At 56.4% G+C, this 21,073-nt stretch overlaps 1 protein-coding gene across 2 annotated transcripts; it reads right to left on the bottom strand.

Annotated features, from left to right (window-relative positions):
* SIRT2 (sirtuin 2) lies at positions 81-21,062 on the bottom strand. Of its 2 annotated transcripts, NM_001114271.1 has the most exon segments (17): positions 81-781; positions 902-968; positions 1,109-1,179; positions 1,763-1,814; positions 1,906-1,982; positions 2,108-2,163; positions 2,413-2,472; positions 4,696-4,825; positions 10,415-10,483; positions 10,973-11,029; positions 11,133-11,232; positions 11,235-11,238; positions 11,388-11,429; positions 15,694-15,807; positions 16,252-16,306; positions 20,047-20,093; positions 20,939-20,996. In NM_001114271.1, coding segments are annotated over 17 exon segments (1,173 nt in total). In that variant the 5' UTR covers positions 20,955-20,996; the 3' UTR covers positions 81-625.

Genomic DNA, 21,073 nt, shown 5'->3' on the forward strand with positions numbered 1-21,073 from the left:
AGGGCCCGAGATCTAACCCCTTCCTCTGGCAGCTTCCCCGTGGCCCACAGAAAAGAACAGCGAGGCCGGACAGCCGATTATTAGTTGTTCTTTGTTTTTAATTCATCTCTAATAAGTGACACCATCTGCCCTCCTTGGCATGGGAAGTGGGTCCCGAGTGAGGGGGTCCAGCACCCACTTGGGGAGCTGGAGGAAGAGACTTGGGAGACCTTGAGGCTCAGATCCCCCCACCCACGGGTAGGTTAGGTTTCAGCTACTTGGCCACAGGCTCCTGGGGACAGTAGAGGGCGTGGGGGCCCTGGGGACCCTTGGCCTGGGACAGTTAGAGGTTTGGAGGTACACCCGGCCCCCTGAGCAGTTAGAGATTAGGGAGGCTGATCCTCAGTCCCGGGGGTGGTTAGAGGCTGTGGGCTGTTAGAGGCGGGCTGCCCAAGCCTCGGCCCCAAAGAATGTTAGAGATTTGCTGGGGTCGGGGCTGCCGGGACCCCAGGTTTAGGAGGGAGTAGTTAAAAGATTGCGGAAACGTTCTGAGCTCCCCAGAAAAGAGCTGTAAGTTAGAGGAGGCCAGGGCTGGTTGGGACTCAGCTGTCCCAAAGCTGGGCGTCCTGCCTGGGAGACGCAGCTGTCACTGGGGTTTCTCTCCCTCCGAGGTCCTGGCCTCTGCCTTGGCAGGAGGCGGAGACTTCCTGGGGGAAGCTGAAGTGGTGGGATTGGGGGTGCCCGATCCCGACTGGGCATCTATGCTGGCATGCTCTTTCCGGACAAGGTCCTCCAGCTCCTTCTGCAGAGGGCAAAGTTCACAGAAGTCAGAGGTCACCATGCCTCATAGGGTCAGAGGACCTGTGGGGCAGGGGTCCAGGGACTGGGCTCAGGGTGGGCTGGGATGGCCCAGGCCCCTCACCTTCCATCCGAGGAGATCAGCGAGGGCCAAGCAGCCCTGGTCGCAGTCACCCAGCCAGGCCACGTCCCTGCGGGCGGGTGAGAGTCAGAGCTCCCAGGCTCGTTCCAGGACCCCACTGGCGGGCAGCTGGCGGCTCTGCCTTGTTGAGTGTGTGCCTTCCTGGCCTCCTCCCACCTTGGCCCTGTCCCTGCAGGCTCCGCCTCTCACCTGTACGCCTTTTTTGAATCGAAGTCCATGCCTCCTCCGAGGCCCATCATCATCCCGAGGAACGGGTCAGTCTGTGGGGGAGGTGTGGAGTGGGGGGGGAGCTCAGAGCACAGACCCTGGAGCCAGGTGGCCTGGGTTTGAATCCCAGCTCCGTGGCTCTGCTCAAGGGGCCTGGCCTCTCTGAATCTCAGCTTCCCTCTCTGCAGAGTGGGGGGAATCATGAGACCGGCGCCTAGGATTGAACTGTCCGTGAGTTAATACAGAGAAAATGCTTAGAACGGCGTCTGGCACACGGTATGTTTCCGCCTGTTGGAGGAAACGTCTGTCCCCAGGAGGGAGCCCCTGCCTGGGAGTGAGGCCACCTCAGGAAAAGAGAGGAGGAGTGAGGGGGTGACCTGGCTGCTGCAGGCGGGGGACAGGGGGCAGCACGTCATTCCTGTTTTGGTTTAAGTCGCTTAGAGCTGGGGTCCTGTCACTTGCTCAAAGAGGTGAGTGACCCAGAGGCCTGTGGAATCCTGGAGTCGGGGTAGCCTTGAACCTGACCCTGGGGATTCCAGAATCTGAGCCGAGGGGTCCAAAGGACTGGGATTCCCCTGGGACCTGTCCCCTGGTTCCCAAGGAAGCTGGGGGAGGGGTGCGAATGAAAGGACTCACCTGGCCGGTCTTCTCCTTGTTGATGAGCAGGCGTGGGGTGGAGAGGGGCGCCCTGCGGGGGCGAGGGGGGGTGAGCTGAGTGAGGGCCCGCCCTGGCTCCCCCAGTCCCCAGTGCCCGCCCCCAGCTCTGACCCCCAACCTACTTGCTGATGAGGGATGCGAAGGGCTGCACCTGCAGGGAGGTGCCCATGACGATGAGAAGGTCCACCTTCAGGAAGTCCTGTGAAGGGGCGTGGCCAGGGGGGCTGGGCTGTGCTCCCCGCAACCCTGGCGCCAGCCCACCCTTCCCCAGAGCAGGACCCAGGCTGTCGCCACGAGGGCGGGGGCCGTGGCAGGGACACTTACTGACTGCATGCAGGAGAAGAAACGCGCTGGGAGGTTCTCACCGAAGAACACGATATCTGAGGTGGAGACAGATGGACAGAGAGACACAGAGACAGAAGGAGATGGCGGAAGAGTGGGGGGTGGAGGGGAGTGGGGTGGGGGGACAGAGACGGGAAGGGAGCCAGAGCAGAGGCAGGAGCAGAAGGCAGACCCAGGGCAGGGGTGAGGGCGGCCCTGTGGGGAGGCTGGGGGTGTGGGAAGGGCTTCGTGGGCCAGGGAGTCCCAGCCCAAATCTACCTCGGGTGGTCCCAGGCCCCTCGGCTCACCAGGCTTCACCACGCTCTGACATTTCTCACACTTGGGGGTCACCTCGGAGAAGATCTTCTCTGGGCATGGGGAAGAGGGAGGGAGAGAGAAGGTGAGGCCGCAGCACCCCCCAGCCCCTCCCCGGACCCTTCCTTCATGGTCAGCACAAACACACCTTAGTGGGCAGGCAGCCTCCTGGGGTGTTTGCCTGCTCAGGAAGGACACCCCTTCTTAGAGGCCCTTAGAGGACCCCTCCCTCTGACCCAGGATCCCTGGGGTGGCTCCCAGCACTATGTAATAGCCTATAGCTATTGCATGAAGGAGCAAACAAATGAGCAGACCCTTGCCCCCTAAAGGGGGAAACTGGGTTCCACCAACCCCCAACCGGGGAAATCTGGACTCAGGAGTGAAGCTCTCCCATTGGGTCTTTGAGGGCGGCCCTACGTCATAGTGGGTCAGAGAGGCCTGGTTGGGGGGAGTTCCCACTGTGGCTTAGCAGGTTAACAACCCGACTAGTATCCATGAGGACGCAGGTTTGATCCCTGGCCCCGATCAGTGGGTTAAGGATCCGGCATTGCTGTGAGCTGTGGTGTAGGTCGCAGACACAGCTCGGATCTGGCGTGGCTGTGGCTGTGGTGTAGGCCGGCAGCTGCAGCTCTGATTCGACTCCTAGCCTGGGAACCTTTATACGCCACGGGTGCTGCCCAAAAAAGGGGAGAAAAAAAAGAGAGGGGCCTGGTCCCAGACCTGGTGGCGGAGAAAGAAGGAAAAAGTATGTAGATGATCCTGGCATGGGGACAAACGCTTAGGTCCCGGTGCTTCCCAGTCTTGAGATCTGTCACAGACCCGTTCCCCTTCCTTAGGACAAGCCTCCTCCTCGCTGCTTGTTGGTTAAGGGAGCCTGAAAGTGTTCTGTCACTTGCAACCCACAGAATCCTGGCTTGTTCATTCCATGCTTCACTCATTCCTTCGACAGATATTTACGGAGCACTGCTTTAAGGTCCGTAATTTACTTTAAAATATTCCTGCACTGACGCATGACTTTTTGGCAGTGACGCCTGTGCGGTCGCTGTCAGGGAGACACAATGGGACATGTTAACTGCGCATCACCCCAGCTGCATGCACGTGGGCTATTCAGGAGTCCTCACCCCAGGGGCGGTCAGCTGGCATTTTGTCAGAAGGGCCAGGCTCCCGAGGCCCTACTCTACGCCCTGCAGCTGTCCTCATCTCACATGGACACCGGAGGCTTTGTGAAACCAGCATAAAGCATGTCAGAAATGGGTTTCCATGGATGAAATGAGTGGCTTCTTAATCGGCACAATGGATCGCAGAAATAGCCTCTCACTGGCATTCAAGAAATGTGGATTGGCTGGATTTTTCTTTCTTTCTTTTTTTTGGACACTCTGCCTTACATGAACAGGGACAATGACTTTAGCAAGCTCTGGAGTCTGTACCCTGGGGGACAGCCCCCAGCCGTCATTCCGAACCAGGGCTGTGTCCAGCTTCAAGGCCACAGACTCTGCTGGCCTTTTAAATTTTACATAAATAATTATTTATTTATTTATTTATTTATTTTTTTTTAGGGCTGCACCCACGGAAGTATTCAGGCTAGGGGTCAAATCAGAGCTACAGCTGCCGGTCTACGCCACAGTCACAGCAGCACCCGATCTGAGCTGCCTCTGCAAACTACACCACAGCTCACGGCAACGCCAGATCCCCGACCCACTGAGTGAGGCCAGGGGTCGAACCTGCATCCTCATAGATATTAGTTAGATTCATTTCCACTTCGCCAGGACGGGAACTCCTACATGAATAAATTTTAATTAATAAGAATTAAGGAAAGTTAAAAATTTGGTCCCTGGAGCACATGAGCACGTCGTGAGAGCTCAGCGGCCCCATGTAGCCGGAGGGCTGCCATTGGACAGTCCAGGCCTCGGAAAGTTCTCTCAGATACCTCCGCTCTTCTCAGAAGGCAGTTGTGTTTGCCTGGATGAGCCCCTGGGGTCAAACTGGGCCAGAGTCCTCAAGGGACAAAGAGCTAGGGTTTCATGACTCACAGAACAGGCTGTACGACCACGTGGGGGCCTGTCTGCTAATGCCTGTCTCTGGAGTTGGCCTCTCTTATAACCTGGCAAGGAGGTGGTACTGGGGAGCAATGAACCCCTACGGCCACCTCAAACTCAAAAGAGCCACATCAGTGCAGGACAGAACTGGTGTCCTCGAGCAGAGACCCTGTCCACGGCTGCTGAGGAGCAGACAGTAGGCGGGAGGCCTGCCCTCGTAGATGACCTCTGACTCCTCACCTTTCATCCAGCCTAGCGTGTACTCCTGCCGGCAGAGGGGGCTGATGCAGTGTGACGTGTAGAAGGTGCCATGGGCCTCCACCAGGTCCTCGGGCTCTAGTCCCGCCACTCGCTCCAGGGTGTCTATGTTCTAGAGGGAGAGATGGAGGGAAGAGAGTCAGGGGTGAACCACAGCCCTGGGAGGGGGCAGATGGGAGAGCAGGGGGGTGCAGCCACGAGGAGCAGGAGGGACAGGTGCGGAGGGAGGGGGAAGCAAGGGACAAGGTATGTCTAAAACTCTCCTATTCATCTCGATGGCGCCTCTGAAAAGGGAAGGCCTGGACGCTTCAAGGCAAGGGCCCACACTCAAACGGCCATGAGCCCGGCCCACGGCCACCGACCGGCCCTGATGTTTTGCTGCCAATTCTGGCCACTTTGCTTCCATTTTGCTGAACATTTGTTTTGGTAGAACCAGACCCTCTAGTATCACCTGCCAGAAATTTGTTGAAATAAATGTACAAATCTCCAGGGTCTCCACGTGCAAACGCAGCCCCCTCAGCTACGGCGTCCTTGCGCAGTACCCAACCTGCACAGCTGTCTGCAGCAGCCCTGGCCAGGCAGTCACCTAAATACCTCAACACATGAATCAGGAGGGTAATCACACTGTTTTCTTCTTACTATGGTCTGCTGCATGGATAGTATATTAACTGGTATTCTTTTAAGACAGAGCTCCTTTCCTTCTTAGGCAAAACATTCCTCCCTCCACAGAGACATTTGTGCTTCCTCCAGCCCCTCTGGAGCAGCTTTTGTTTGCCCATGAGGGCTGCTGCCGCTGGAGGACACCGATGGATCTTACGGAGGAGGCGGGTCACATGCAGCCCACAGCTGACCCGACAAGGCTTCCTGGAGACTCCGTGAACAACCCGAAAGGGTTCCCTTCCAAGGGCAGACAGCAGCCCCATGCCCTCTCTGCTCCCAGCCAGCGTCCAGTTTCTCCTCCAAACAGGCAGACAAGAGCCACCACTCCCAGACTCTGTGGCTCCCCAACTCCCCCTCTACTAGAAATGTTCGTTTTGCCTCCGTCCCTCAGCCTGCCCACGCCCTTGCCTGTGTGTGTGTGTGTGCAGATAACTCAACGGCACATCAGAAGTCTACCAAATGCCTCTGGGTTACCCTTTGAAGCCACTTTTTTGGGGGGCTGTGCCTACGACATGCTCAAGTTCCCCGGGGCCAGGGATCAAACCAGTGCCACAGCAGCAACCTGAACCACAGCAGGGACACTGTCGGATCCCCACCAGGGAAACTTCTGGTGCCGCTTTGACGGAAAACCACAAACAAACAAAAATGAATGTGGCTGGAATTCCTGCTGTGGAGCAACGGGTCTGGCGGTGTCTCTGGAGCACCGGGACGCACGTTCGACCCCCAGCCCAGCACGATGGGTTAAGGATCTGGTGGTGTTGCCGCTGTGGCATACACCACACCTGTGGCTCAGATCTGATCCCCTGGCCTGGGAACTCCACATGCCTCAGGGTGGCCAAAAAAACCAAAAATGAATGTGCCCGACGCCTATCCTGATCTGAGTGATCTCTCCACGATGTCTGTAGGCCGAAAGCACAAAGGCAGCGTGCACAGGGTGTGGAAAGATGAATACGTGAATTTGTGTATTTGCTCGTCTAAGTACAGAATATCTTCAAAGGAGGCCCAAGAAGCAGGTAATAGTAGGGGCCCCCAGGGATGGATGCTGGGGTGGAGAAGAGCGCCCAAGAAGTTCTTTTACAAAGGACAAGCTGTGACAGGCAGCAATACAACTGACATCCAGCCTCAGCCTCAGGCAGGAAACAGGGCGTGGTGAGGAGATGGGCCCTGGGCAAGGAGGGCTACTCAGCTCCACGTACCCACCCCACGCACCCACCCTGGGGTGCAGCCAGCTCCTCCTGATCTTCCAGAGGAGTCTGAAGTCTGGGTTTTCACCCGCAATCTCTTGATTTTTAAACCTTGGCTTGCTTTTGTTTGCAAAGCCTCGTGTCTCTGATGGACATGCTCTTAAAAAAGCATGAAGGTGGAGTTCCCGTCGTGGCTCCGTATCCATGACTAGTATCCATGAGGACTTGGGTTCCATCCCTGGCCTTGCTCAGTGGGTTGAGGATCCGGCGTTGCCGTGCGCTGTGGTGTAGGTCGCAGATGCGGCTTGGATCCCGCATTGCTGTGGCTGTGGTGTCGGTCGGCGGCTATAGCTCTGATTCGACCCCCAGCCTGGGAACCTCCATATGCTGCGGGAACGGCCCTAAAAAGACCGAAAAAAAATCGTGAAGCTGCACTGCCGGGGCAGATAGGGAAGGGTCTCCCAGACAAGGGCTTAAGTGAAAGCAAGCCAAGTACCACCCCTGTGTGTGATGGACGTGCCGTAGATGCCGAATTAAAAAGAACTGTAAGCGGCTTCTGCTGCACTGCTCGCAGTGGCCTGAACGAAGGAGACAACTGTTCTCCTGGTTGAATGAACGCTTGTGTCTTGAGCTAAAAATAGCCCGGTGCAGGCTTCAAAAGTGCTGCGTCGTCACAATTCAGAAAGAAGCAAAGACAATGTGTCCCAGAAAACTGGGTCAGTGACTCAAAAAGTGGTTGAGGTTGAAGAAGAGGGTGACAACAAAAACCCAAAAAACGGTTTCATAAAACGTGAGAATGGAAACAGTGTTTTCCACCTTTGTTTTATGTAATGTGCCATTTTCAGTATGCATGTGGACTTAAATCCTGCACATTAAGCATGGCAATGGGCATAGTCTAGCCGGCTTTCGCCTGGGCTGGTGCGCTCTTGTGGTTGGGGGACAGGAGGTCCTGTCTCAGACCGAGCTGGGAAGGGAACACTCTGAGCAGCCCTGGCGAGCCCCACCCTGGGCCTGGGTTTCTTCAGCTGGGGCTCCTGTGATTTCCCCCTCTGGAGGGTTTATTTATGTATTTATTTATTGGTCTTTTTGTCTTTTTAGGGCTACACCCTCAGCATATGGAGGTTCCCAGGCTGGAGGTCCAATTGGAGCTGTAGCTGTCGGCCTATACCATAGCTCACAGCAATGCCGGATCCTTAACCCACTGAGCGAGGCCAGGGATCGATCCCACAACCTCATGGTTCCTAGTTGGATTCATTAACCACTGAGCCACGACGGGAACTCCTGGGGGGTTTAAACACCATCTACATGCTGTTCTCCGGCTCAGGCCCTGACGCCTGTGTCCAGCTGTCTGCCCACATCTCCACATGGTCGTCTAGTGGGCATTGCAAGCTGGACGTGCCTTAAACCAAACTCCTCCTCTGCCCCTACACCTGCCTGTCCCTGCACCATCTCAGTAAAAGGCTGCAGGTGCACCTGGGCTGAGCTGTCCTGACTCCTCTCCTGCAACGCATTTCCCAGTTGGCCCTACCTTCAAAACTGGTTCATAACCTGCCCACTTCTCCCATTCAGCAGCCCCTCCCTGGCCCAGCCTCCATCGCCTCCTGCTTGGGCCAGCCCAGCAGCCTCCTCCTGCATCTCTGTGCCCCCCACCCCCACCCCCACTCACGGTCTGCCCCCCCACCCCCAATGCAGCCAGAGAGACCCTGGGAACAGGGGGGGTCAGGTCACAGCTCTGCTCTGCTCAGATCCCACCAGTGACTCCATCTCACTCAGGGGAAAGGACAAAGCCCTTCCTGTGGTCCCCCGCTGTCACCTCCCTGACCTTGTCTCCTCCATCCTCTTCTGCTACTGTCCTCCTCTCTCAGTTTCCAGACCAGGGATTGAACTGGGCCGCAGGGGTGAAAGCGTCAAGTCCTAGCCACCAGACCACCAGGGAACTCCCTAGATCCAGCTTCGTGAACATGCCAAATGCAGTCTCACCTCAGGGCCTTTGCACTGGTGCTGCCCTTTGCCTGGACTGCACTCTCCTCCCAGATAGTTCGATGGCTCCCTCCCTCCCTTCCTACAGGTATTTATTTATTTATTTATGCTTGCATGCCTTTCAGGGCTTCACTCCTGGCATGTGGAGGGTCCCAGTCTAGGGTCAAATCGGAGCTGCTGGCCTACCCCACAGCCACAGCAACATGGGATCTGAGCCCCATCTGCGATCCACACCACAGCTCACGGCAAAGCCAGATCCTTAACCCACTGAGAGGGGCCAAGGATGGAACCTGAGTCCTCATGGATACTAGTTGGGTTTGTTACTGCTGAATCACAACGGGAACTCCTACAGGTCTTTGTTTAAATGTCCCCCTTCTGAGGGAAGCCTTCCCTGACACCTGGCTTGCAAGAGCAGCCTCCCCCCACCCCAGACACACACACAGAGCTCTGGGTCCCTTTTCCTGCTCAGCTGTCCTCCATAGGCCTCTCAGTATCGACAGAATACGTATTCGACTTCGCCATCTCATCCATCGTCTCTCCCCACAGTAAAGTGTCAGCTCTTGCCCTCCACTCCCTGCAGGCCTGGCACTGGGCTGGCACTTAGGAAACCCCGGGATAGACGCTGACAAACAGGTTTGTGGTGCGGATTTCATAAAATCACACACAGAATGTGCTTGGCTTCAGGCGAGCTGTTCGTATCCTGTCTGAGCCACAATCTGCGGAAAAACTGAATCTCAGGGAAGCAAGGTCAAGTTTATCCTGAGCAGGAGCTCCTGGGGAAGGAGAAGGACGGTCCCTCCCCAGCCACCACCCCCAGCCTTAGGTGGGGGCACCTGCACCCCCCCACCTTTGAGAATTCCGGGCCTAAAAAGAACTCATCCTCCCCCTGGTGGCAGCTCCGGGGGCTGCAGGCTTCAGACTGCCAGGTGCAGGAAGAAAATAACAGGACCTACTACTTCTATCCACGTGTTCCTCCTCTATTTTACAATTTGGGGTTCGGAGGTATGAATTAGAGCCCGCATAGTATCACTGCTCTGGTACATCATGTAATTTCAATACATATTTTATAAAACAAAGGTAGCGGCACAAATATTTTTCACTGTTGGGAAGTGAGACCCCAAAAGGCTCATTGACTAGGAAGCCAATGATGTGAGCTGCCCTTGTCCGAGAGCTGCCGGGTGAGCCCCTTAGCTAAGCACCTGCCATGTCTGAGCCGGGCCCCAGGGTGCACACAAGGCCTTTGTGCAAATGATAACAAAGTGCCTGTTCCTTAAGATCCACCAGCTGGAAAAGCAGTAGAGTGTACTGATTGCATTAGATCAAACCACTTCGGTGTCATCTGCCAGAAAATCCAAACAAATGCGAAATCTATGGTGCCAATGGTGCCAGCTCAGAGAAGGGGTCCTTTCTGAATCCTCACGGGATGGCCCTGAGGGGAATTCACTGCCACGACATGACAGAACTGAGAGGGTGAAGCTGTTCTAGCTTTTTTTTTTTTTGGCTGCCCCACAGCATATGCTCCCAGGCCAGGGATCAGATCTGAACCAAGGTTGTGACCTATGCCGCAGGTGCAGCAACGCCAGATCCTTTAACCCACTGTGCTGGGCTGGGCATTGAACTTGCGTCCTGGAGCTGCAGAGACGCCATGGATCCCGCCACGGATCCCAGGGCACCACGGCAGGAACTCCTGGGCTAGAGATCCAACCTGCACCATAGCAGCGACCTGAGCGGCTGCCGTCACGTCACCAGATCCTTAACTCTCTGAGCCACATGGGAACTCCTAGCCTCTGCTTTACAGAAAGGGAAACTGAGGCTGGGAGGGGAGGAGTGACTCACAGCCTGCCCTCACTTTGTGGATGCCCCCTGGTCCCACCTACCTGCGTGTAGCAGCGCAGGAGCAGCCCTTTCTCCTTCAGCAGGCGGATGAAGTAGTGACAGATGGTCGGCTGGGGGAGCAATCACAACAAACCTGATGAGGACAGAGGACGGGGACCGCGCCGCCGTGTGCCAGGAACTGCTCTAGTCACGGCACCTGTTGTCCCTCCCGGGATCATCACCCCGACCTTGTGAGGCCAGACCATCATTATCCCCATTTCGCAGATAAGGAAACTGAGGCACAGAGAGGTTGACTGTCTTGCCAGAGTCACACAAGTTGTGGAGTTGGGGTTTCCACACAAGTGGAGTCTGGGCTCTTACGTGTATCCACAAGTCATTAAACCTTGTGACAACTTTTTCTGGGTTCTGTTATCAGCTTTGTTTGGAAAAACTGAGGCTCAAGGACGCGAGAGCAGGCAATGCAGGACGAGGACTCAGACCCAGACACTCTGTGCCTGTATTTAATGGCTAGATGATATTTGTCTGAAGGGCCATGGAGGGGTCCTTCCCAGGCCTGCTGTCCCCCATCTCTCCTGTCCCCCCCACCGAAAAGAGCTCACCTTGAACTGCCCAGGATAGAGTTCCTTGGCGAGGGCGAAGAAGGGCTCTGGATGTTTCTGTGGGAGAGAGACCGGAGGGCAGGCAGCCCCGTGCCCCTGGTGAGGTGAGAGCTGGCACCAGGCGGCCCCCGGCCCCCACCACGTACCTTGGGACTCGTACCTTGAAGTAGCCAATCTCAAAGATGGCCTCCGGGTAGGGCAGACGGTACTTCTCCAGGTTGGCATAGAGGCCCGTGGACGGGGAGCGGAAGTCAGGGATGCCGCGGCTGGGGGCAGGGGGCCAAAGATGAGGGACCTCGCTCGGCCCCATTGCTACCACACCGACCCTCCCAGGCGATAGCGCCCGCTCGGCTCCTCCCCAGCCCTTCCCAGGGGCACCCAACCAGGGGCGGCTCCTGGGGCAGGGGATGCTTACACGTGGAGATTCCAGCTCCCACCAAACAGATGACCCTGCGACCTGGAGGAGAAGAGTTTACACAGCACATGACATAGTTTGCTCAACATCGCCTACCCCAGTCCCTGAAGCCATCTACTCCATGCCAGGCCCTGGAGGAAGCATTTCAGATCCCTGAACGGTCCCCCAACTATCTCAAGGTGGGTGGTGGTAACACCCATTTTATAGGAGTTCCCATCGTGGCTCAGCGGTTAACGAATCTGATTAGGATCTGTGAGGGCGCAGGTTGATCCCTGGCCCTGCTCAGTGGGTTAAGGGTCCGGTGTTGCCGTGAGCTGTGATGTAGGTCACAGACGAGGCTTGGATCCCAAATTGCTGTGGCTGCGGTGTAGGCCAGTGGCTACAGGTCCTAGCATGGGAACCTCTATATGCTGAGGGTGTGGCCCTAAGAAGACAAAAGAGGGAGTTCCCGTTGTGGCTCAGTGGTTAACGAATCCGACTAGGAACCATGAGGTTGCAGGTTCGATCCCTGATCTTGCTCAGTGGGTTAAGGATCTGGCGTTGCTGTGAGCTGTGGTGTAGGTCGCAGACGCGGCTCGGATCCTGTGTTGCTGTAGGTCTGGCGTAGGCTGGCAGCTACAGCTCCAATTAGACCCCTAGCTTGGGAACCTCCAATGCCGCGGTAGTGGCCCAAGAAATGGCAAAAAGACAAAAAAAACAAAAACAAACAAAAAAAGACAAAAGAGCCCCCCCCCAAAAAAATCCCGTTTTACAGATGAAGAAACTGAGGCTCAGAGGGGGGTCACACAGTTGGCTGGTGGAAGAGCCAGCGTGGGAGTCAAAGAATCCACTGCTCAGGAAGTTCTCGCTGTGGCTCAGCAGTAACAAACTCGACTATTATCCATGAGCATGTGGGTTTGATCCCTGGCTACACTCAGTGGGTTAAGGATCCAGTGTTGCCATGAGCTGTGGTGCAGCTTGCAGACACAGCTCGGATCTGGCATTGCTGTGGCTGTGGTGCAGGCGGATTTGACCCCTAGCCTGGGAACTTCCATATGCCCTGGGTATAGCCCTATAAAAACAAAAACAAAAACAAAAAAATAAAATTGCATTAAAAACAAAAAAGAATCCCCTGCTTAAAATTATACCAAGGTATAAGATTAAACAAAAGGCCACTTGGAGGGAAATTTCTCCTCCTAGCTAGATCTAGACAAGAACACACGAGATCTTAGTGAAAGGGCTGGGCATGGGGTTCCCCCAGAAGAGCTGGAGCTTATTGTGAAAAGAATCTCGGGCCACCCCTCATCTTTTGGACACAATCTTGGATGGCCATCCACTTCTAGCACATTCCTTCTCTTGTAATCAAATGCACATCAGCCACCTAAAGTTTGATAATTTTCAGGTGAAGACCAAAGATTTGCCACTCTCAGCCCACACCCAGTGAGCAGCAGAGTGGATAAGGGTTCCCAATTCTGGCTCTCCTGCACACCCGTGGTGGTGATAGGGGTTTGGGGGTGGTGGTGGTGGTGATGGGGGGTGGGGGGTGATGGGGTGGGGTGGGGGTGGGGGTAATGGGGTGGGGATGGGGGTAGTGATGGGGTGGGGGTGGGGATGATGGTGGTGATGGGGGGTGATGGGGTGGGGTAGGGGGTGGTGATGGGGTGGGAGTGATGGGTGGGGGTGGGGATGATGGTGGTGATGGGGGTGGTGATAGGGGTGGGGGGTGATGGGGATGGAGGTGGGGGTGGGGGGGTGCACTAAGTCACAGCCTCTCTGTGCCTCAGTTTCCTTCTCTGACCTGATGGCAGTGTCTTAGTTCAGATCATCACTCTGCACCTTAGCTTTCAGCTCTGTAAAAGGGGCGTAATTACAGTAGTGACCTTGCAGGGCTGTTGAGAGAACGATCTCATTCATGTGAAGCTCCGATCAGGGCCCAGCACTGAGTATGCTCCGAGTCACTTGTACTCAACTTTTTTCTTTTGGGCTGCACTGGGCATGTGGAAGTTCCCCGGCCAGGGATTGAATCCGCACTGCAGTAGTGACCTGAACCCCTGAAATGACAGCCCTGGATCCTTAACCCGATGCGTCCCCAGGGAACTCCCTCAACTTCCTTTCTTTCTTCCTTCCTTTTTCTTTTTGCTTTTTTAGAGCCGTATCTGTGGCATATGGAGGTTCCCAGGCTAGGGGGTGAATCAGAGCTACAGCTGGTGGCCTACGCCACAGCCACAGCAACACTGGATCCAAGCCACATATTCGACCTACACTACAGCTCATGGCAGCACTGGATTCCCGACCCACCGAGCAAGGCCAGGGATTGAACCCGAATCCTCATGGATTCTTGCTGGATTCGTTTCCGCTGCGCCACAGAGGGAACTGCCTCACTTCTTGGGACCCGTGATTTGTACGCCTGCGGGTGCGTTGCTCCCCATTGTCAGCAGCTTTCAGAAAAGAGGATGGAAGACATGGCAGCAGTGGAATCACTTCACAAGCACGTGGGGCTGTGCAGAAATAGCCCCGTTGCCTTTTTAGTAGCTGGCTGGCTGGCAGCCCTGCCAACGTGGCACCATGTGCCTGTAGGCTGATAGACAAGTGTAAGGGCCTGTGAACTGGGCACCTCTGGGGTGCCTTGTGTAAAGAGGGACAGTGAGGGTGACAAGGGCTGAGACTTCCACAGCCTCAGTGTTTGGCTACGTTCATGAAATCATTGGAGGAGGCCTGGTGGGCCGGGGGGTGGGGGGCACATGGAAGGGAGTGTGTGCTGCTTTGGATTCGGGTGGCCTGGGGTGGAGCCCAGACTCTGCCTCTTGCCGGCTGTGTGACCCTGCACCACGGCACAGCCTCTCTGGGCCTCCAGTTCCTCTTCCGTCCAGATCCCCCTCACGGGTCACCACGCGAAGATCAAACCAGAGGAGGCCTGTCAAGTGCTTTGCCCCAGTGCCTGGCAAACGGGGAGAGCTCAGTGAGCTATCGGGGGTTTTATTACTATTATTATCCCCTCATAAGCACCCTTGGGAGTCAATTATCCTAAAACCCAGGCGCAGGAGGGCGGAAGGAACGAAAGCTGCGTTGCCAGGGCCTGCGTTCTCTTGGGGGCCCGCCCAGGCCAGGAGCCGGCTGCAGGCAGCTGCCGGCTGGCCCCAGGCCGGGGCAGGGGTCGGGGCGGCGGGCCTGGCTGCTGAGCGGGACAGGGACTCGGACATGGCAGCAGCTGGGGGACAGGGAGACTGGAGAAGGCGTCCTCAACAAAGGACTGTTCAGGACCCTCAACGGGTCGATTGTTCCAGCCGCGGAGTGCCGAGGGCTCGGTTTCTCACACTCGGGTGACCTCAGCGTGGGGCAAGAAATGTAAATTACGCGGCGATCTGGTAAAGAGGCGCTGACACACCACACCTGAAACAAACCTCCGGCAATCATAGTCACGGGGACATGTAAGCTCTTGCTCTGTTCCAGGCGTTTAGGGCTAGGAATTCATGCGATCCCCGTATAACCCTATGAGGTAATTATTATTATTATTTTTTGGCTGCGCCTGCAGCACATGGAAGCTCCTGGGCCAGGGACTGAACCTGTGCCACAGCAGTAACCCAAGCCATGGCAGCGATGATGTCACTAGGCCACGGGGGAACTCCCTTATTAAATGCATCTTCCTTCTACCAAACAGGCTTGGCCAATCAGAGACACGGTGATTGGTTCCGGGGTAGGACTGTGACCCAACCCCGGGCCAAGGGGAGCCCATCTCTGCTCTTCGGCTTGAACCACTGGGGGAAAGATGCTCTCTCCTGTGGAACCGCTAGGCTGGTGGGACCTGCGTGTGCAGCTGTCAGGCGCTACCTTTACCCCAACACAGAGAAGAGCCCTAGCAAAGAGAGTTAAGATTTTTTTTTTTCTTTTTTCTTTTTCAGGGCCACACCCGTGGCATCTGGACGTTCCCAGGCTAGGGGTCGAATCAGAGCTGCAGCCACAGCAACTCGAGATCAGAGCCTTGTTTGCGACCTACACCACAGCTCACGGCAATGCTGGATCTTTCACCCACTGAGCAAGGCCAGGGATTGAACCCACGTTCTCATGAAGACCGGTTGGGTTCTTAAGCCGCTGAGCCACAATGGGAACTCCAGGGTTGAGATTTTGAACAACAAATAACGGAAGCAGCTGAATGCAGCTATGCTTAAGGCGGGATTTTAGTTACAGTGTCAGTGCACTCCTTTCTTGGCATAAGTCAGTTTGAGGTCGATGTCTTGTGACTTGCAGACAAAAGCTGTGCATGGTTGGGGCTGGAAAGCCGCTGGGGGCTGGGAGTGGGGAAGAGGCCCGGTGCGGGCAGGGGACTTACAGCGCTCACTCTGCATGTAGCGGGACACCCCTTCCAGGGTGAGCTCGTCCAGCAGACGCTCCTTCTGGGTGCCCAGGCCCAGGGTCTGGGAGAAGAAATTCCGCAGGAAGTCCACTGGCGACAAAGAAGAGAGGGCATCTGAGTGGGCGTTCGGTCGGGGTGAGCAGAGGCCTCTAGTGCTCCTGCCCCAGCCCTGGGGTCCCCTGCCTTCCCTTGCCTAAAAGCTCAATGCCCGGCCCAGCCAGGGGCCTCTGGGCACCAGCACCACATCTATTACTACAAATATTTTGTTTTTCCTTTTTTGGCTGCCCCGCGGCACATGAAGTGCCCAGACCGGGGATCAGATCTGAGCCATAGTTGCGACCTAAGCTGCAGCTGCGGCAATGCCAGATCCATAACCCACTGTGCCGGGCCAGGGAGCCAACCTGTGTTCTAGCGCTCCCAAGATGCTGTTGCGCCACAGCGGGAACTCCTATACACTTTTTGAATGTGGAGGTGAGCGCCCAGATCCATGCCCTGAATGCTCCCCCGAACCCAGCTCCCTAGGGAGGTACTCACTCTCGGCTTCTCCACCAGCTGCTCCTTCCTCAGTGTCCGAATCGGAATCGGAGTCCTGGAAGGGGTGGGGGCGGGGTAACCAGGCCCCAGAAGCGGGGTTAGGGAGGGATGGCACGGTGTGGGGGAGGGGGGTGCCAGCCTGGTATGGGGACGAGGTTCTGGCTGGGAGGTGAGGGGCAGAGGTGGGCTGGGGCCGGCGTGTGGGCTGTGGGACAGGCTGCCTGTGTTGGAAGGAGCCCGGTCTCCTGCAAGAGACTTGGCTTTTCTGAGCCTCAGAGCTCCTGGCGCTGGGAAGGGAGCTCAGAGAACACCCCGCTCCGAGGGCTGCTGTGAGATGAGGGGTTCACCTCTGCAAGGTGTGCCCAGCCCGGTGGGGGGTGCGGGTGGGGTGGGAAAGAGCTCAGGAAGCGCTGGCTGCTGCTATCATCTCGCATCCCCTGCAGCAGGGGACCTGCCGCCCTGCCCTGCGCCCCTCCTCACCCACGGCACTGCTGTGATAGCGCCTGAGGGAAAGCCTCGGTCCTCACGCTGGGGCCACCTGCCCCCCTTTGAAAAGCACCCCCTACTCCACCCTTCCAACCCCTCCATCTCCCTTATCGACTCCTCCCCTTGGCCACACTCCCAGACTGCAGGTCTGGGACCCTGTCCTGGGCCTCCCTACTTCCTTGGTCCACCTTCCCCGGACTAAGCCATCTCAGCCACACCTGTGGTCTCAGCCTGTCACTGACGATGCCACGTCTCTGTCCCCAGATCCAAGGTTCCCACAGCCTCCTGGATGCCTCCCTCTAAGTGACCCCAGGCCTCTTGCTCCCACCCCGTCCCAAATTGGCCTCAGCATCTCCCCCACACCTGCTCCTTCTCCCGGGCCCCATCTTACTGTGGCTTCTGCTTCCCAGTCTGCCAGATAGATACTCCTCCTCCCCTCTTCTCCTGCCATAACGTGTCCCCTCCCCAGAGCCCCTCTCTGGCCTCCTCCCTAGGCTCCCGGACTGGCCTCCACCTCCAAGCTCCTCTAACTGCCCTCTGTGGGACAGCCTGTTTGGGTAGGGCTGCTCCCTCCACTTCAAAGACCCTTCTCTCCGGCTTCTCCAGTCTAATCCTCGGATCGTGAACACCTGCAGAGTCGACTATGATGTCAGCTTGGAGAAGGCAGGGATTTTTCGTGGTCAGAGCTGGACGCCCAGCCCCAAGAACAGGGTCTGGCCCTTGGCGGGGGTCCTGAACTACCCACCACTGCAGGAATGAACACCTGCTGGGTGTTAGACCAGGCCCTGCAATGGTCCTCGTAGAAATGCGATTCTGACCAACTCACTCTCCTGCTAAAAACCCCTCCAGCAGCTCCTCTCCACCATCACTCGGTGCTCTGGTTCTGAGCCTTTTTGAATAGGAACCTCCCTTCCAAACAAACATATTTAAAACTTTTTGGAGTTCCCTGGTGGCTCAGCAGGTTAAGGACGGGGCCTTGTCACTGCAGCAGTCACTGCTGCTGTGAGGGTTCTATCCCTGGCCTGGGAACTTCCACAAGCCGTGGGCACAGCCAAAAAAAAAAACAACCACTCCCCCCCAAAAAAACCTTTTCATTGCTTTAAGATTGTATAAGCTGTATAAAAGCTATTTTTTTGCTTTTGTTTTTTCAGGGTCACACCTGCAGCATATGGAGGTTCCCAGGCTAGGAGTTGAAACGGAGCTGCAGCTGCCGGCCTACACCACAGCCACAGCCATCCTAGATCCCAGCGCATCTGCGACCTACACCACAGCTCATGGCAACGCCAGATCCTCAACCCACTGAGTCAAGGCCAGGAACAGAACCTGCATCAACGTGGATGCCAGTCGGATTCGTTTCCACTGAGCCACAACGGGAAGTCCTGTATAAAGACTCTGACCATGAGACAATGCATCGAGCTTGGGGCACTTCTCTGAGTATTCGTTCACTTCCCCATCCCAGGCCTCCCTTTGAGATAACGATTATTAACAGTACAGTGGTAATTACACCAGATTTTTTTCTCTGTGAGAAAAACTCATCATTTCTCCAGAAATGGGTCATATCGCAGCACAGCGCTGCACTTTGCGTTTTCTGCAAAACACAGTATGGCTGGCAGACCCTTTCCTCCCTCTTTTGTGGCCGCACCTGTGGCCTGCAGAAGTTCCAGGGCCAGGGACCAAACCTGCACCACAGCAGTGACCTGAGCCACTGCAGTGACAGTGCCACATCCTTAGTCGGCTGAGCCATCAGAGAACTCCCACCTCGTTTTTTTTTTTTTTTTTTTTTGGTCTTTTAGTTTTTATGGCCGTACTCAAGGCACATGGAGGTTCCCAGGCTAGGGGTCGAATCAGAGCTGTAGCTGCAGGCCTATGCTACAGCTACAGCCACTCAGGATCTGAGCCACATCTACAACCTACACCACAGCTCGCAGCAACGCCAGATCCTTAACCCACTGATCGAGGCCAAAGATTGAACCTGTGTCCTCATGGAGGCTAGTCAGGCTTGTTAACTGCTGAGCTACGATGGGAACTCCCCCACCTCCTTCTTTGAAACAGCTACACAGTGTTGCGTTGTCAGGGCACCCCATAGTTCATTTAACCAGTGGACCGACAGCCCTTTGGGTCGTTTCCAGCTTTGCCGTATCAAACAAGGCTGCAATTTATAGCTTTGGGACGGAGGATCCCTTTCTCCCATGAAAACTTCTTTCCTGACAGTGGTCGTGCTTCGGGAGCCAGGGGAGGGCGAGGCCGGCCGACAGGAGCTCTGATACCCTCAGCGTGGCTCTGCTGTGCATGTGTGGGCAGCTGTGACACAGCTTCTGCACTGCCCTGCCTCTGAGCTGCCATCTCACGTCTGTGGGTGGGCTGGCACGCTTTCAGGCTGCAGACAGGGAGGCTCTGTGGAAGGACAGGAGGGCCTTGCCCGGCACGTGGGAGCAACTTGGACTAAGGGGGAGCTGGAGGTGCCAATGGGGCCTCTGTGAGTCCAAAGCGAGGCATCTGGAAGGCAATGTGCTGGGTACCATGGGGTGCAAACCCATCTCTGCTCCTCTAGCCAAGGGTCAGAGGAAAAGCTATTGAAAAACTCTGTTTCAAATCCCTCATGTGTAAAATGGACACAGTAGGCCTTGCCCCCCACAGGGATGCTGGGAAGATGAGACGCTGCACATAGAGCACGAGACAGAGTACCTGCTGGAGTAAGTACTCAGGAAATGCCAACCATGGGAATAATTAGCGGAGCACCCCAGCCACCTGACCTCTGAGCGCATCTCACTCTCCCGCCTCCCCGTGTTTGCACAAGCCGTACCCTCCGCGTGGGACCCCAATTCGCACCTCACCTAAGAAAATTCTAAGTCACTCTACACTCACTACTGCGAGTCTGTACCTCAACCTGACTCCTAGATCAGCCTGTGGGATTCCTCCAGGGAAAGGACTGGCTGGAATCTGTGGGACTCCACGAAGTTTACTCTGGGCTCCCAAGGTGCCCTGAGCTGCTTTCCTTGTCACCCTACACTTGGCTCTGAGATCTCTTCCATGCGCAGTGCAAAAGAGGTTCAGAAGGGATGGGGTGGGGGGTGGCAAGGAGAGAGGAAGGTTTGGAAGGGCAGGCCGGGGGCTGAGGCTGCACGCCCTCCTCTGACAGTCCCCAGAATCCACCATTCCCCGGGAGGCTGAACCAGGAGGTGGGGGGAGGGACTGGGGCAGGGAGCTCAGGGCCCTGGGGTTCCCATCTCCCCTCTGCCACCTCCCTCCCAGGATGGGGTGTGGGAAGTCCATCTCTCTCCTTCCCGCCACCCTTCCGCCCCATCTCACCTGAGCCTCTTGCACCTTCCCTGTCTGGGTCTCCACAGGGTCTGAGGCTGGGGGGAGGAGGGGGAGCAGACGTGGTTAAGGTGAAGGGAGTGGTTAAGGGGGAAGGAAGGGCTTCAAATTAGTGGGGCAGAGGGATCAAGAAAACTCACCAACCTGGTCATACCGGGTGGGGTGGGGGTGTAAAATGGAAGTGGAGGAGGGCGGCAATGGGGAAAAGCGGACCTTATCAGTGTGCAGACGGCTGGGAGGAGAGGTTAGCGAGGGACAAAGAGGCCGGGACAGGAAGGTTTAGGCGAGGGAAGAGAAAGTAAAGCACGCCCGGCATGGAGGAAGACTTAGGAGGAGTTAGGAAGGGTGTAGTAGTGTGAGAGTGTGTGTCATTAGGTTTACAAGCAGTGGGAAGCCATAGAAAGGAGAGAAGACATACTCTGCCTGTTGGCAGGTTTGGGAGAAGAGGTGCAGAGTGTGTGTGTGTGTGTGGTGTGTGTGTGTGTGTGTGTCGGGCAGGGTGGGGTTGGTTTCGGAGAAAAAGGAAGCAATAGGAGGGGACCCTGGCATCCTACAGTTGCTACTAACAACCAGGTACCCTTAGCAACCAGGACCGCGGCATCTTAAGTCCCTAGCAACGAGGGTCCTTGGCAACTAAGGTGCGAGAAACATGTGATCATTAGTAACTTGGGGGAAGTGGCAAACGGACCCTTAAAACCTAGCGACCCAGAAAGCCACCAATCTAGCAATATGGATCACTTGGCAACTGCCCCCGGAATCCCATTTTCCCCCCCATGCAACCCCCATCTCCTGCCCCACCAAGCCTGCCCTCGGGCCCCGGGGCCTACGACCCTCAGCTAGGCCCCGGTGCAGCCCTGCCCTCCCACCGGGGTCCCCGACTCACGATCCGGCTCGGCCATGGGCGCGGGGCGGGGGCCCTCGGGACTGTCACCGACTGCTCTGTCCCGTGACGGCACCGGAAACAGGAGGGGGCCGAGACAAGGCAGAGAACTACAACTCCCAGCAGCCATCGCGATCG

This window comes from Sus scrofa, chromosome 6, assembly GCF_000003025.6.
Source record: "Sus scrofa isolate TJ Tabasco breed Duroc chromosome 6, Sscrofa11.1, whole genome shotgun sequence".
Lineage (NCBI taxonomy): Eukaryota > Metazoa > Chordata > Mammalia > Artiodactyla > Suidae > Sus > Sus scrofa.